At 36.8% G+C, this 17,803-nt stretch overlaps 1 protein-coding gene across 1 annotated transcript; it reads left to right on the top strand.

Moving 5' to 3' along the window:
• The first annotated feature begins 2,764 nt into the window (after nucleotides 1-2,764).
• Nucleotides 2,765-17,558, top strand: UBXN2B (UBX domain protein 2B). Its single transcript, XM_070942268.1, has 9 exons — nucleotides 2,765-3,039; nucleotides 4,061-4,164; nucleotides 4,687-4,737; nucleotides 5,948-6,104; nucleotides 7,990-8,076; nucleotides 9,571-9,680; nucleotides 14,565-14,702; nucleotides 17,049-17,210; nucleotides 17,358-17,558. Exons 1-9 carry the CDS (start codon nucleotides 2,902-2,904, stop codon nucleotides 17,518-17,520), a joined length of 1,110 nt encoding a protein of 369 aa, XP_070798369.1. The 5' UTR covers nucleotides 2,765-2,901; the 3' UTR covers nucleotides 17,521-17,558.
• The last annotated feature ends 245 nt before the right edge of the window (nucleotides 17,559-17,803 follow it).

Here is a 17,803-nt window from a genome sequence, read left to right as displayed (position 1 = left end):
AAAAGCAGGTCAATTAAATATATTGAGTTTAACCATGTGAAAGTATGTAATATAAGCACAACCACTTGTTTTCAACAGATAAAGGATTTTAGAAGCCTGTACAAAGCTAATCCATCATACAGTTACTGCAGAATGAAATAATTGTACCTGATTCATATACAATGGAAATAAAATGACTGAAGAAAGGAAACCAGAATGCAGCAGCATGCTAAGAAAACACAAACAGTAAAAATATGATAGCAAGATTACCCCTGAAGACAATATGCATAGATATTATGCTCACTGGATTAGTGATGGTAATTTGACAGAATTCCATTTTCTGCAGAACTACAGGTAAAAAATTGATAAAACTTTACAAGATGCTGACAAGGGAACGATTGTAAAATGTGAGTCAACAAGACAGTCTTTTGCTGTGATATAGCAGTCAACCCAAAATACTAACTCTAACATGAAATAGAACCAATTGTGTGAACCTGATGCTGAAAAGCTTTTTGTTTGTACTTAGCTTCAAAATCAAGCAGTGAGAAAGACAGTAGTAAATATATCCAAAATAAATATGGCATTCAAGAAAAGAAAGACAAGATCTAATCTGGTTTAGCTGTTATAAATGCTTCTCATACAATAGCCAGTGATAACAAATAGGTAGAGTAAAAGTCAATCTTTCCATGGGTTTATTCACGCTTTTTTAAAAGCATACTTATACTGGGCATATTTATATATAAAGTGCAAACAGCTGTGTAGATTTTTGATCCAGACTTTACTTGTAATTGTCTTTTTTCTTCTAAAAGGGGAGACAGGGGAAATGTGTCATGTAGTTTGGCTGAAAGATCACCATATATCAGCAGTCTTCAAAAACTTACTATATATTACTTCAACCTCTCATTTGTAATCCAGTGATACAGCTGGCACTCCTCTCCACTCATTTCCAGTGTGATTGAAACTCCTGTTCAAAACTTCCCAGGAACTTTTCAGTTTTCAGTCTTAAGGCTGTTTCTCCTAGTTTCATTCTTATAATTGCTGACAGGTATTTTGATAAATAGAATCAAAGGTTGTTCAAAAAGCTGGCTTGTCCCAGATCCATGATGGCCTATTTGTTTTCCATAACTGCCCATCTCAACAAGTGACTCTTACTGGTCATCAATGACATGTCCTCTCTGCAAATTCTTCAACCTAAGGCCAAGAGGAAACAAGCATTTTCCATTCAAAAACTGTAGGCAAACATTCTGATTCACATGGCTGTGGACATAAGGATTCTGAACCTGCAGGGTACCAGCTGATTCACCACACGTTCACATCCTCGCATCCAGCCATAATGCTCTGTGTCTTTGAGGGTATTTCCCTTTGGCTGCAAAATTGAACAGAGCATCATCCTTCTAATTTATTGAGGATCCAGTTGGGATATGAACCTTATGTGAGATTGATTTTCCCTACTGATAACCTCTATCCTCTAACTCACAATAGTGATTTCTTTACATTTGCTGGATAATATTACTTCCACATCCACTGTAATGAGGGCAACTGCAGATGTAAAATCAGGAATTGCCCTAGTAGTGAAGGATCTGCACTCTCCCATTCTGCTCACTGTTCCAGCAATGGTAGGAATTGCTGGTCCCCACCACCATCCCTCTTGGGAAGGGACCATTTTTATGGGCTTGTTCAAAAGAATACAAGAGGACCAATCAGACCTCTAATTAGACACACCAATTCCGCATAGGATATAATGCAGTGCTAGCTGATGTCAAACTCAACTAATGATCCTTCCTGAAATTCTTTTATTAGAAACCTGATGACCAAGCATGCTCATAGCCTTATGAACCATTGCATGCAGTCCATTGTCCTTCTCCATCTCTGCACTCTGCTGCTTTTAATAGCAACACTCAAGGAAGGACTACTGGCAATGTGAGAAGTGTTGAATCTTATCCAAACTGTTTAGATGATTGGCAGAGAATTACTAAGACAATAGAAATGGTGCTGTACTGCAGATAAAATTATGATGTATTCACAGCCCTACCCCATCTTACCAGTCCCTTATCAGCTTCCTCCATGCTCACCTATTTAGATAGGAGCAAGGTGTCTATTTCTGTAAATTTCCTTTATCTTGCTTTTATACATATTGCAACAAGCTGTTATATGCTTTGGTTTGCACTTACTGACTTGTATAAAGCCAGCATAAAACAAGATTTATCTAAACTCAGCCAATTAAGGTTCATTTAGAATGGTTGAGCAAAGCATTATCTGGAAGCCCATCCTTTTGATGAAGCTTTGAATACATGGCAGTAGAGCATGTGAAAAAAGACAAAAAGGAAGTACATTGGGATTCTTACATTTTTTCCCCTCATGTATATATGCCTACTCGTTCTTTCTACATACACAATTTCTGAATGAGTGATTGCTTAGTTGAATGAATACACGTTAGCCCCATGGCTATATAGTCACTGATCAAAATCGAAGTAATGAAATGGCAGTAATGACATTTACTCCTAGATCAAGGATGTACACTATTGCCATTTTAACTGCTCTTCATTGCGGCAAAATAAAAATTGTTTTTACTGGGGGGGGTATATTAAAAGAATCTAGCAAGTATCACACATGGGAGCGAACTATTTCATATTTACGCGGAGGAATAACCGTTTATTTAACTAGAATGAAGCATTATATAGACCTCCTCTCCCCCCCAAAAAAAAATTTGAGAAAGAGGAAGCCACATAACATGCGCATGCGCAAGCCACGCAGAAGTGGGGGCGAGCTAGGTTTGGAGGCCGGGCGTGCGAAGTGGTCCTCCTTGAAGACCTCGTTGCCACGGCAACCCTTGCTGCCGGAAGAATTCCTCAAGGATTCCGCCCATCTCCTCCAGTATCTCTGTAGTTCGGGCTCCCAGGAGCCGTTCCTTTCCTGCCGAAGATGGCGGACGACGGGATAACGGACGGGAAACGGCAGGACGAGCCGGAGGAAGCAGGAGCAACAGTCGGGCCGAGCGGCGTTGGGCGGCAGAAAGGACCCCGTTCAAGCGGGCGGCCTCCCACCGTTCGGGATCTGCAGGTAGAGGACTGAGGAGAGAGAGCTTAAAGTCGGGAGCCTGTAAGCAGAGGCTTGGCAGTGTCGCCTCTCCCCTCCCCTTTCCCGTGACACTCGCTCCACTTCAGAAACTGAATGGCGATGTCCTGATCAAGGGAAAGTGGAAAGAATAAATTGAGAGCTGCCGCCTTTGGTTTTATTTAATGGATCTAAGGACCATTGTTTCTTCCAATAGATCAGATCAATGGTTAGAAAGATTCATATGATCAGCAATAGTAATAGCACTAACCTATTCCACATATACATTGGACATGCTTTATTTCTTCCACATACTTAAAATCTTCCCTATAGATCTTGCAGAAGGGAGATGTCTCAAAATATTAGAGAAATGTATGTATGTGTTTTAATACTGGTGAAATTGAATTCCATAATTTTAAATCATAGTATCAATAATATTATTAATATGAATAGATAGATAGATATGGATATAGATATAGATACACACACACACACACACACACACACACACACACACACTTTCATATGAATATGAATATCAGTTTTTTCTTCCTATGTGACTGTAGCATAAAGCCTACGTTGAGTTTAAGATAATCGTAGCTATAATAACAAGTTTCACTCACTCTAGACATTGAAACTTTGACAGGTGGAAAGTATATCCCTCCCCCCCAACCCCCCATTTTTCTAATCAATTCCTAGCAGCTCGAACTAGCATTGTCAATGTTGAAGAACCAGAGACCTTGTAGTTCAACAAAGTTCAGGAAAGTCAACAGCCACCTACTGTGAGCTTGTTCTATTCACTGCCTTTAATCTTACTTTGCCAATTTAGACTAATAGTAAAATAATATGTAATAACATCTGTATTAAGAAGTATTCACTTGGCAAATACTTCAATCATGAGATTTGAATGAAAAAATAACTGTCAGTGCTTGACAGTTCCTTGCTACCCAGCCCTACATTGAAAATAGGTCATATTACTTCATTTCTTGGGTCAATAGACACTGATTAATTTATATATTCTGTGTAGCTGGCATTGGCTGGATTATATGAAGATGAAATTAAAAGACAACCACCTCATTCAGGCAAACCAACAACTAGAGTTGCCAGTCACCCCCGATTACCAGTGCAAAGGTACAAAAAAATCTTCATTGTAGCTATTGGAAGATAGAATAGTTTGAAATTATTGTTATAGTTCCTATAAACAGACATGTAAGAAATATTAATATTGAGTAAGCATTTTAATGAATCCTATTTCTTGATTCCGAAATATATTTAATATTGTGAGTATAAATTGTGCTTATTTATATGAGAGTAAATTCTATTAAAACATGGGACAACTTATTTTTAAGCAAATTTTAATTGTATTTCATTTAGGAAATGATTTGACTGCCATAGAGCTTTACTTTAACTCTGCTAAAATTAATGAACTACTATGATATACTATCAATTTGCTATAGACTGATATAGTATTTAGTCATATATTTAAACTCTATATCTCAAATTAGTTTAATTTAAAACTAATTTCCTAACTAATTTAGTTAGGAAAGTGCAAGGGTTGGGTTTTTGTTTTGTTTTTTTATAATACAATGGAATAAGAGATTGATGGTACATTAAACAAATAACATTATGAATGAATTTTCTTGTTTGTTCTAGAAATTTGAGAAAACCAGAAAGAAGTATGAGTGATGACATGGATAACCAAAGGTACTATAAAATAAAACATTTGATATATTATATTTATTTTATTTTCATTTATTTATATCCCACCTTTATTTTTATAAAGAACTCAAGGTGACGAACATATCTAATACGCCTTCCTTCAGTGATGTTCCTCTTGTCTGGAATATCTTAAAGTCCTTACAGGTGGTCTGTGAGCATAAGTAGCATAGTAGTTAGAATGCAGTACTGCAGGCTAAATCGCTGCTTACTTCAGGAGTTTGATTCTGAGCAGCTCATGAGTGACTCAGCCTTCCATCCTTTCAAGGTTGGAAGGTAAATTGAGCATCCAGATTGTTGGGGGCAATATGCTGACTGTTAGAGATTGCTGTAAAACACTGTGAAGCGGTATATAAGTCTAAGTGCTATTGCTATAGCAATTTTGTCTTTTCCCAGGATTGTGCAACTGTGCTCTACAACTGCCATATGATCCCTGAAAAAGTTGTGTTTGGTTTAAAGAGTTGCAGATGCTACGTGTGCATCCCAGCCAACTTTGAAGCATTTTTTTTGCCTAGAATCAAAAGCATTACATAGCTCTACAGCTTTCTTTGCTAGGGAGAAATAAGATAGAATAAATTATCGAGTCCTCATTGTTTCATTGTATATCTTTGATATAAAATTTACATCTCAGCCTCACCATTTTGCCAGTGGGTTCTTTTTCCAGTTAAAATCATGTATATGGAATATAGTCACAGACCTGAACTTCAAAAAAAAAAAAATCTATTCAACTTTAGTCTATCGTCTATGTCTTGAAGCTTTGGGAGCCTACCAGGAACTGCTGTAGAATGAGACAGAAACTGCTTTGGGAAAAAAACTTCTTTTTGCCGACCTTGTAGTTATTATATTATGGAGAATGAGAGAACTAGGAGCTCATAGAAATTCTAGTACAGTCTTTTCAGGATTTTGAAAAATCCCTTGCTTTTAAGTATTTTTTTTTTAAATTTGATTTATATGCCGCCCTTCTCCGGAGACTCAGGGCGGCTTACAATGCGTTAAGCAATAGCCTTCATACTTTTGTATATTTATACAAAGTCAGCTTATTGCCCCCACAAACTGGGTCCTCATTTTACCTACCTTAGAAAGGAAATTTTAACTGCTTTTATGTGGGAATCCACATAAAATCCAGTTCTGTTGGAAAGCTGAGTTTCTATTTAAAAGTTTTGACTATAACCATTGTTGTTGTTTTTAAATAAAAAAGATTTTATTCAGGTGATACAGAATACAGAATTGTTGAGTCATCTGACAATATATCCTCCAGTAAAATAGTCGATGAACTTTTCAAAGAAGCAAGAGAACATGGGGCAGTTCCTTTGGATGAAGTATCAAGAGCTTCAGGAGACTGCCATAAAGCTAAAGTGTGTATATACATTTTTCTAGAACATTTATTTTAATGCAAAAATGTTCATGTTGAGATTTGATTCATCTTAAAATCATGCTTAAATTGTACTTAAAAAGCTAGGAATTTCGGTAAATATTTCTAGAGGACAAGAATAATGGTAAAGTTACTGAAAAAATATCTCTGCTTTTAATATTTCTGCCAGACTTTAATAGGAATAAATAACTGCAAATGCTACAAATATATTTATATATAAATGAAATTAAAAGTGTAGCAGTTAACTTATATCTTTGCTTTATATAAAAGAACTATTAACATTCTTAAACGTCTAGTGACCACATTTCATAGATATGTTTACTAATATAGTATATCTAAATAATTGTTTGCATGTTTTCCTTTGTTTAACCATTATGCAATTCATATTGTATATTAGTTTAACTGTAGAATATAAGCCAAAGTTTGATCTCTTAACCATTCAGCAAACATCAGCACTTTTTCTGAGATTACTCTCCTAACCGCTAAACATTTTTGTTTTATAGAATCAAAGGATTGGGAAGTACTAATTCAACTGTCTGACTTCATACCATCCCAAACAAATCATGGTCAGAACTTTGTTTGAAAGATCCATGACTTGAGGCATGCTGTACCACTACCTAGTAGTTCTTACAGTCAGGAAATTTCTCCTTATTTTGTATTTGGATCTTTCTCTATAAAGCTTCCATCAGTTGATTCTTATCCTATATTCAGACACTAGGGAGAATAAATCCATGCTGTCTTCTGATGACAGCCCTTTCAAGTATAGAAAGTTGCTGTCATGTCATTTGTTAGCCTTCTCTTTTGTTGGCAAACAAGCCTAGTTCTTTTAAATGGTCTTCGGAGGATTTAGCCTCACCATCTTTGTTTCGTCTCTGCATTCCTTGCAATTTTTTTTCAGTTTTCTAGTATTTGGCAGCCAAACTGGACACAGTACAAATAATCCTCAACTCATGACCATTTGTTTAACAATGGTTTGGAATTATGACAGCCTCAGAAAGATGCTTTATTGCCCATAAAGCACTTCTGGCCATTGCAAAACATTGCACCATCATCCCCTGATTGCATGCTTGCAATCTGGGTGTTTAAATTTATAACTAGCTCCCAAATGCCCCCAATAATGTGATTGCCATTTTCAATTTTCATTGCTGGCTTCCCCAGAAAGTCAATATAGAAGCCATCAGTGGAGGTTGCAAGCTGCTGAGAGGAACAATTATTTTCCATGCCCAAAGGAGAGCTGAACTTGGCAGGCAGCTCTTTCACTTTGTCCATTTAACAACCTGAGAACAACCCAATGATTGCAACTGGGAGTGCTGGTCTTTTGGTCTTTGGACAAAGCAGAAACATGGGCATCTCACTGAACTACCACTTTGTTCAATGACCAAGATGCCGGTCCCAGTTGTAGTTGTAGGTTAGGACTACCGGTGTGCTAGATGCAGTCTAACCAATGCAGCATTTTAAATTATTCATTCTTACCTAGTAGTTTCTAGAAGCAGATTGACAACTAGAGTCTTAGTTTATCAGTGAAACCACCACTTATTTGTAATGTGTGCAAACTATGTTTTCAGATGTTGTTTTAATTACAAACTGTTTGATATGATGTATGGATCTGGTTTACATTTATTGCATGAATTTCACATAATCTCATTTCTTTGGGGAAAGTATGGCATTGTTCTGTCCCTAATTATAAACTATCAAATGGAATAGTCACTGGCCACAAAATATAGTCCTGGATATGTTTATCATGTAATAATGATAAGATGAATTCAGTGGATTTTGATTTTTTTCAATTTTTGTTTGTAGCAACGAAAGAAAAGTGTTTCTAATTTCAGATTATTTTACTAAATGGACTATTTTAATTATTTTATTAGTCATTTTCTGGTGGTGGATACAGATTGGGAGACTCTGCTCGGAAGAATTCTGAATATATACATGGAGAAAATCAGTACGGGCAAGATGTAAGTAAATAAAATTCTCTATTAAAAAGAGAATCAATATGATTCTTCCAAAGTAGATTTCACTTTAAGTTGCACATACATACCAAAATATAAACTCCGTGGTTATTAAATATGTTTCTAATTGGTTAAATGTATTTGTGCTTCTGTATTCTGTATTAGAGAGGGGAAGACTTAAACATGAATATGTGATACTCATAAAAAGAAAGCACAGAAAAATGTATTCTTCTAAATAAGTCTACATTAATGTTGTGTGTTACCTGACTAGATGTTTTGAGTTAGAATCTTGGTTCTAGGTTGATACTTAAGATGTTCATTCTTCCCATCTCTCTCTGCCTGATCGAGAAGATCAGAAGATCAAGTAGAAAGGCCTTTTCCTTTGTTTGCCGTGGGAGAGGTAGACCCTTTTCTGGATGCCTTTGGCTGAATTGAGAATATAGTTTTATTCTGAATGAATATTGTTTTGCTAGGAAAGTGGTGTTTTAATACTGATAATATTTTATTTTATATTCCATAAAATAAAATGTATTATGAAAACTCATTATCTTGAATTTAGATAAATTTGGTAGGTAACCTTTTAATATATTGAATAGTTTATTTATACTTTACTATTTGATTTCTTACAACAAAGGAACAAATACTTTATGGTCTACAACAGGGGTGTCAAGCTCACAATGACACATTGTTGTCACGTGACACATTGCAACTTTTCCCCCGTCGCTAAACCAGGGGTGAGCGTCACCAGCATATGATGCATCTGGCCTGCGGCCTCCGAGTTTGACACCCCTGGTCTACACTTACATTTAGTATGTCTGAAGAATGGGTATGGCAGTATAGAGGCCTGCTGTGCTGTATTAGCAAGTTCTGCTCTTCAGCACTAATTAATGGTCCCTATGTACAACATGAATTCATATGTGATCGTTATAATGCACTAAGGTTGGATTCAGTCTCCCACCTGTCCAGGTAGACCTAGTTATGTTATATGACAGGACTAGCAGGAGGCAGTGGCATGATTCATCGTAGAGGACAGTGAGTCCCCTGTAGTCTTTCTACATGAAGAGAATCCCTTGTGCAGGATAAAGTAGAAGCTATTGCTCCTAGTATTCTTGGATGCAGAGTAGTTTGTCGAACTGGTACTTTTTCCAATTGGATAAGAAGTACACTGAAAAAACTATCCACAGCTATCTCATTAGGAAATAGATGATGCATTAAAATGCAGAAGGGTGGCTAACATCATAAGGGAGGACTTTTTACTATAAACATTGTGCTCTAATTTGACAAGCTGCACCTTCTGTATTTCTGTATACTGCAACTTCTGCATTTCTAGCTATTTGTTTCCCAAATAGAATTGGAACTATTATATAGTTTTAAAGGATTCAGATGATCATTTTAAATTAAGTGCTATAATACTGAGAAACAGGCCAATATCTATTGGTAGAAACAATCTATGTCTTCAAAAATCATAATTTATAAGTCATTATTATGATTTATCAATAGGTTGAGATCTTGCTTAAATTGTGGAGGAATGGCTTCAGCTTAGATGATGGAGAGCTGAGATCCTACACAGATCCAGTGAATGCTCAGTTTCTTGAATCTGTTAAAAGAGGGTAGGTTTATAATATTAGTGAGTACAATAATACATTGGTATACATTTTCATTGCCTTGATATTTTTATAGATTTTCTATTCATTGAGTAGGAGATCATGCTTTTTATTCTTCAAGATAGAAAAAAATGGTAGATTTGCCAATGAATCTGAAATACAGTACATGCTCTGTCACAACAAAGTCAGATGAAACTCAAGAGTAAAATGTAGATATTTTTTTTTGGCTGAATTAAAAGTATTTCCTAAAAATATCCACATGTGTTAAATGGTGCTGGGAGGACAATGTCAAAAACTACCATAAGGTCCCATTTAAATTAAATTAATTTATAGCCGTTCCCTATTTTTGCACATTAAAGCGGTACATATAGTGTTCCTGATTCTATTTTCCCCACAACAACCACCCCGTTCGGTTAATTGGACTGAGAGAATGTGAGGGCCCAAAGTCTTCTATCCCGTTCTCATGCTTAAGAGTGAACTATAACTTACAGTTTCTCAGAGTCCAGTTCAGCATCTTAAGCACTATATCAAGAAATTTTTGCCACATGCTTTAGGAAAACTGGAGAAATATTTAAGAGAGCTTCCAGATGCAGCAAGAATTTGTCCTTTGCAAAAATAAGCTTAAATAACTAAATATAAAAAAAAAGCTAAGATAGATGCAAGAGATGTTGTCAAAACAGTTTGATTTGAAACATGTCTTCTATAAAAACCTTCTATTTACCTACCTAAAATATTAAATACAAAGCTAGCATCTGCAATCTTAATTAACTGATTATCTCTATGCTTAAGAAAATCAGACAAGTTTCTGAGGGGAAAGGGATTTCATTTCTGGAGCACCAATCCACTAATGTCAAGTGGACTGTTCTAATTAATATGAAGGTTCAAAGACATGGATAAATTTTTAAGGTCAGAAAAATAATAAATATGTAAGAAAGAAAAAGTTATTTGCAACCAATTACGGTAGTACTTCTTTGATTTCCAAAGCAAATAAACAGATAATAATTACTAAAGAATTATGTTTCCTAGATTTGACCTGTGCGAATCATGCTTGTGTGATTTAAAAAACATCTTGATTTACAAATATTTCAAAAATATGTTTTTTATTTCAAAAAGAGATAGAATAGCACATTAAACTGCAAACTATTTTCAGCAGAAAATATAGGAGTTTTAATTAAGCATATCTGATGACACAAAATACTTCATATCAGAAAAGACTGCTCTCTCAAATCCTGCAGATCTTTTACTGTTCTTTTCAATTTAATGTCCTATTGTAAATAAATTATGTAAATAAATTATGTCAAAGCTTTGTCAGAGAATAGAACCCATATGTTGAGTGTGGTGAGCCAAGTTCACAACAGAAAGACCAAGTTCTAAAATAGACTAGATCTAGCAAAGAATTGAAGAAGAAAACATTTTTTAAAAATCCAAATGTCTTATGGGAGATACAGGATAGCAGCTTGGAAAGCTGCAATACTTACTTCTTAACACCCCCCCCCCCATCCAGGCCAGAACTGCTATGAAGGGGTGGAAAGCATTCCAGAAGTCCTGCTCCGTTATGTGACCAATATTGCATCCAGATTAACAGAGTTGGAAGGGATCTTATAGGTCATCTAGTCCAACCTGCTCAAGCAGGAAACCCTACACCATTTCTGACAAAAGGCAGTGCAGTCTTTTCTTGAAAGCCTCAAGTGATGAAGCTCCCACAACTTCCGAAGGCAAGCTGTTCCATTGGTTGATTGTTCTCAGTGTCAGAAAGTTCCTCCTCATTTCTAGGTTGAATCTCTCCTTGGTCAGTTTCCATCCATTATTCCTTGTCTGGCCTTCAGGTGCTTTAGAAAATAGCTTGACCCACCCTCCTCTCTGTGGCATCCATAGGTTTCCATAGGCACCCTGTCCTGTCCTTCTAAGTGCACCCAGACCCAGATACACAAACACAGAGAACATAAAATGAGAATAGAAGCTTACTTAAACAAAAATGCAACATGTGTAAAGATACTCTGATCATATCTCTGAAAGAAAATGTATACACATCAATAAACATGCAGAAACAATGAATGGAAGGAGTGGAAACACATATTCCAGATGCACATGTGCACACACAGACACATAGACATACACCCATAGAGAGGCAACACATGTCCACCTATCTATGGAGAAAAATGCAAAATAGACTATTAGACAGACCATGTTGGAAGATTAGAACTATATGGATACAGCAGGATAGAGAAGAAAAAAGGTATTTCCCATGGGTCTCACTGTTAAAGAGGTTAGAAAGAATTCCAGACAATGTGCTCTCCATGCTTTCCCTATTGTATGGTATAACTTCATGCATTTTGAAAGTATATTATTGATAATTTTACTACATTCTACTGGTCTTTCAAAGAATACAGCTTTTCCTTTGGTGTTTGTAAGACTTATTTATAGATTTTTGTAATGATGCTGAGGCAAGATAGTAATTTCTGATGGATACCAGAGTTTAGATAGGTATATATTGCATTTAATGAGAGACAAAGGTGATGATAATAAAAAGAGAGGAGAGGCCTCTGGTGCCATTGAAGCTGCTGCTGGATATTAAGGATTTTGGTAGTAGTAGTGGTGGAAACATAAACAATTGAAGCTCCAGAACAGTTGGCAAGTAGCAGCCTTGTGGGAAGTACACTCCTAGAATAGTGTGATAGTAATCAAAGTCAGTATGGAAGCCATAGATGACACCGGAGATGGAGGTGACTAACTCAGTAGGGAGACCAATTGCTTGGTGGCAGCAGTGGTGCTGCCAATCAGCTGTTGAATTGCACTATGTGCTTGGCTGGAGGAGCTGCTAGGCAATGGGATGTTGGATGCTGGTGATGGTAAGTGCTTGCTCAGCATTTAGTGCTTATGTAACAGCAGCAGTGGCATCTGACTGCACATTGGTGGTGGTACCGACCTGGGTACAGTTGGCTCAATGTGCTGAAGGAGCAAAGTAAACCTTAGCATGTGGGAATGGGCTGATGACCAAGTTGAGTGCTGGTCTGTTTCCTATGGTTTCTGCAGATATGCTTAATCCACTATACTGGGCAACCATGATCTCTCTTCATGTATTATCAGGATCTCAAAGAAGTAGACTGCTCTAACTGCGTACCTCAGAAATATTATTTTAACATCTGAATGAGACCATTGGGTGAGGATGGGTGAAGTCATCCATAAGCATGATGATGATACCCAGATCTATATCTCAATCCATCATGGATGCTGAGATTTTAATGCCTGGATGATGTGGGGGTCTGAACAGGCTTAGAATCAACTCTTGTATTAACAATGGTTATAGGTTTTAGGGTCATGTGCCCACAGCAGATTTTGGGATCTTGCTAGACTCATTCTTATCCTCAAAGAACAGGTAGCAGTTATGCCTTGTAGGGCCTTTTCACAAATCCATCCTGTGCATTAATTATGCCGTTTTCTGGATCAGAAAATCATACTTATACTGACACAGCCTTGGTACAACTCACCTGGATCACTGCAATACGTTTTACTTGGGGCTGCTTTTGAAGACCAGTTGGAAACTACAGGGATCTAACATGCAGTAGTGAGTATAGTTATAGGTATACATTAATATACGTATAAGCCTGTTACTTTGCACTAGTTGCCCAGTAAGCTTAAATATGCTGTTTGTCAGCTATAAAGTTTTTCATGGCACAGAACCTGACCATTTGCAGGATTGGCTGTCTCTAGTTATGCTTTCCTGTCCAGTAAGTCTGAAAGAGTGCACATGCTCCCTGTATTGTCACTCAAACCGTATTATTTGGCAGGACCAAGAGCATTTCCTTCAGGATCTGGATAGCTCTGACTCTATCTGTCTTCCAAAAGACTCTGAAGTTCTTGATCTTCCTCCAGACATGAATTGTGTATACCATTATAAGTCACATGCCAAGTGGGCAGCCATATTACTTAATAAATAATAAACAGTTTGCTCTATTCCAGTGGTTCTCAACCTTCCTAATGCTGCGACCCTTTAATACAGTTCCTCCTGTTGTGGTGACCCCCAACCATAAAATTATTCCTAAAACCATTGAAAATATGTGTTTTCCGATGGTCTTAGGCGACCCCTGTGAAGGGGTCATTCGACCCACAGGTTGAGAACCACTGCTCTATTCTATAGAACCGTGATGGCGAACCTATGGCATGTGTGCCACAAGTGGCACGCGTAGCCATATCACTGGACATGTGAGTTCAGCTCCAGCACGCATGTGCGCGCCAGCCAACTCATTTTCTGGCCTTTTGGGCCCGCCAGAAGTAGGGGAAAAGGCTGTTTCCAGCCTCCGGAGGGCTTCGGGGAGTGGTGGGGAAGGCCCATTTTTTGCTATCTCCAGCCTCCAGAGCCTCTCTAGGAGTCTGGGGAGGGCGAAAATGGCCTTACCCACCCCCATGGAGGTCTTCCAGAGACCAAAAATTTTTTATTTTAGTCATTTAATTTTTATTTTACAAATATACCCTTAATGTACAGCCAAAATTTATGTGAAAAATATGGAAATGGAATTGTCTTTTTAAAATAATTTTATATATACAGTTTGATTTTATATAGTTTTATTAGAATATATATTTTATAAAGTTTTTCTTGATTTTGCTCTTTTCTTTCTAAAGTTAAAACGTAATTATTCTTTTTCTATCTTTATCATCCTCTTTCAGATTTGCCTGTTTTCAGGTTTGTCCTTTATTTTTTCCCAAAAAAATGGTCACTTTAAATATATGCAAGGCTATAGAGAACAGTGTATCTGTTGAGTAGCATTTTTTAATATAATGTTAAAGATATGATTGGGCAAAAACAAGTTAATTTTAACATTTCACTGTTCAGCTTAGTCTATAGGTTTCCTCGTAGAATAAACCATTATTATTCTTTTTTCTGCTGTTAAGAGAGATTCCTGCTGAACTTCAACGACTAGTGCATGGAGGTCAAGTTAATTTAGATATGGAAGACCATCAAGAACAGGAATATGTAAGACCTAGACTGAAGTTCAAAGCTTTCAGTGGAGAAGGTCAGAAACTTGGAAGGTTAGTTTCTTTTTTAAAAAAAAGTCATCTAAAAAGAAATTATACTTAACTGTTATTAATTACAGTTGAAAATAGGAGTTTAGAGCAACCAATTCTACGTGGAACAAACATCACGTCAATTAAAAACCAGGATCCACGAATACCAGCTGGCAGTCAAGATCCCAAATCCTTAATTTCTACCCACACCAACAACAAACAGCACCAGTTTGATTGGAGCAACACAAAAATCATCAGCCATGCTACCACCCACCATACTTGTAGTTCATCGAAGCTTCGCTCCATAAGCAATTCCATCAACAGACACATTGACCTAAACCAGCCTATGAATCTCTCAGAATCCAAATCAACCACACAGCCAATCCGAGATAGCACCAATCCTCAACCAACCCACACAACACCCCCCCACGAGCACTTCACCTCCCAATGACCCTGACTTGAGGTACTCTCCTTATAACAAGACCCATCACAAGACTCACTGATGACTCATAGCTGACCCATCACAAGACCCTCACTTGACACACCCACACCTGAAGTCCTTATAAACAGAAGAACACTGACACTGACATCCCCTAAACTCCACTGAAGATGTTACCTAGCCTGGTAATGAAACATTCGTAAATCAACCCACAAGCACAGAGAACAAACCTTCACCCTCATCGTACACCCAAGCTACAGATATCCGCCACTATTGCAAAGGAGTTTAGAGTATTGTGGTCTGGGATTTCTAGGAGTTGTAATACTGATACATTTAAAGGTACTGTATTGGGGAAGAGTTATGTACTGTATTTTGCTTTTTGCATTTTTTTCCATGCTTTCAAATGAGTCTTCACACCCAATGATTGCCTGGACAATTCACTGCAGTTTTCTTGGCAAGATTTTTTTGGAAGTGGTTTGCCATTGCCTGTTACATAAGGCTGGGCTGGGAGATAGTAAATGGCCCAAGCTGCTGTCATGCTAAGGCAGTCTCCCAGTTTCTAGGCTGAATGTTAATGTTTACTTAAATTATTAAATATGGAACAAATAATATCAAGAAGTTATCTCAAAAGTTAAAATAAAAACAGTAGCTAAGTATAGTTCATTAAATTGTTAGGGCCATGAAACGATCAAATTTTTTACATATATTTTATTAGAATTTCCAGACACGTCAAACCAATTAGTTGAGTGTTTATAAACAAACAGATGAGAACTAAATATTCAATCAAGGCAATTCTGCTCAAGGGTTTTTCCCAGAAGAGTAAATCTGCAAGGACTGTGTTTGCAATCTGCAAAATATTTATACTCCTGCAAAAGTCATGTTCTTTAAATTAATATGCAAGAGTACAAATTTTATTCATAACACTTCAATAGTTTACATAAGGAATAAGCAACGTAATGCCCTCCAAATTTTCTTGATTTCAAATCAGACAAAATAATTGTGGTAATTTGGAAAGAGCTTTAATGCAAAGCAACTGAGAAATATTAGGTTACCTATGTCTGGACTATATGATTAGTTTTGTTAAAATGTATGGGATACTTACATTGAAGGAATTATTTAAAATGCATTTTTACACATAATTAGAGCAAAGTTCTTACTTGCAAGTAAGTGCCATTACTTAATCTCTTCCAGATAAATGTTCAATTACACCTTTAGCTGTCTTTGAGTTATTACATATATATATATATTTATTCTTTTCAAGCCAGAAGAGTGTTGGAAAGGGGACCTGGGACTTTGTCTGTCTGAAACTAAGCACAAAGAGACAAAGTTTAGTATCAGGAAAGGTTAGCTAAAGAAAGATTAACTTTGAAAATAAGATGTTTGGAATACTGCTGGCTGCTTCATTCCTGAACACTATGCAGGTAGCCCTCAACTTACAACCATAATGGAGTCTGCCAGTTATGGTTGTAAGTTGTGATGATGATAAAGTAGGTCATCACATGACCATTAAGACCTTTTTTTTCCAGTAATCATTAAGTGAACTCCGCAGTTATTTAGCAAACCTATTGTGCACTATAGAGCATTTTTATCAGAATCTGGAAATAAACACCATGTTCAGCAAAAACATCATAAACCACCCCCATGTGCCCATGGGACAAGGTAAACAGCCATATATCCAGGCTATTGAGTTCCCACAACATGGTCATGTGACTGAGAGTGGGGTGGCCATCAGAACTTTGGAACCAAGTTGTAAGTACCTTTGGGAGTGCCTGTCATAACTTTGAATGTTCACTAAGTGACCGACCGTATGTTGAGGACTACCTATATGCTTCTGATCACATGACCAATATCAAAGATGCTAATAAGAAATTGGAACGAATTCCAGAATCATGTCCTCTATCTTTTTTCTACCTTGTTTTATTTTCTTTCAGCCTTACCCCTGAGATTGTTAGCACACCTTCATCTCCAGAAGAAGAAAACAAACCTTTTTTTGATGCCACTGTTCCAATAGATGCCACTGTACCAACAACTAAGATCCAGATTCGTCTAGCTGATGGCAGTCGTTTAATACAAAGATTTAATCAAACACATAGGTAAGTTAGATAAATTTCCTACACTGTAGGATCTTGAAACTGAACAGATGATCTCCAAAATTCCTTCCAGTCTTCCATTGTATAATATAGTAGCATAAAATTCTGCTGATCCAACAACTAAATTGTAAATCTTATTCATGCCAACAGGATTACAGATATACGAAATTTTATTGTCCAGTCTCGGCCTTTGTTTGCCACAACTGACTTTGTTCTTCTGACTACATTTCCACATAAAGAACTTACAGATGAAAGCCTGACATTACAAGAATCAGATATATTGAATACTGTGATATTACAACAGCTGAAATAAATTGTAAGCCTATCAGTGCAAGGTAGGTTCTGGGAATAGATAATGTTGCATGTTGATTTGCAAGGTTGCTTCAAATAAAGAAGGAAAAGACCAAAAGAATTCCATCATTTTCCAGTTAAAAATAGCAATTGACTTTTAAACTTGTTCAGTCTTCCAGTAACAATTTATTCAAAGTGCAGGTCAAAAAGATTTGTTAAACAAATGTTGAATTTGTATTCTTCCTAGTTCAACTTTTGTGAATTCAATTCCATACTTTTATGGAAGTGGGGGAACAGGGAAAGAA

This window comes from Pituophis catenifer, unplaced genomic scaffold, assembly GCF_029215685.1.
Source record: "Pituophis catenifer annectens isolate HBS135680 unplaced genomic scaffold, rPitCat1.0.hap2 SCAF_3, whole genome shotgun sequence".
In the NCBI taxonomy this organism is placed as follows: Eukaryota; Metazoa; Chordata; class Lepidosauria; order Squamata; family Colubridae; genus Pituophis; species Pituophis catenifer.
This window is presented reverse-complemented; position numbering and strand designations above follow the sequence as displayed.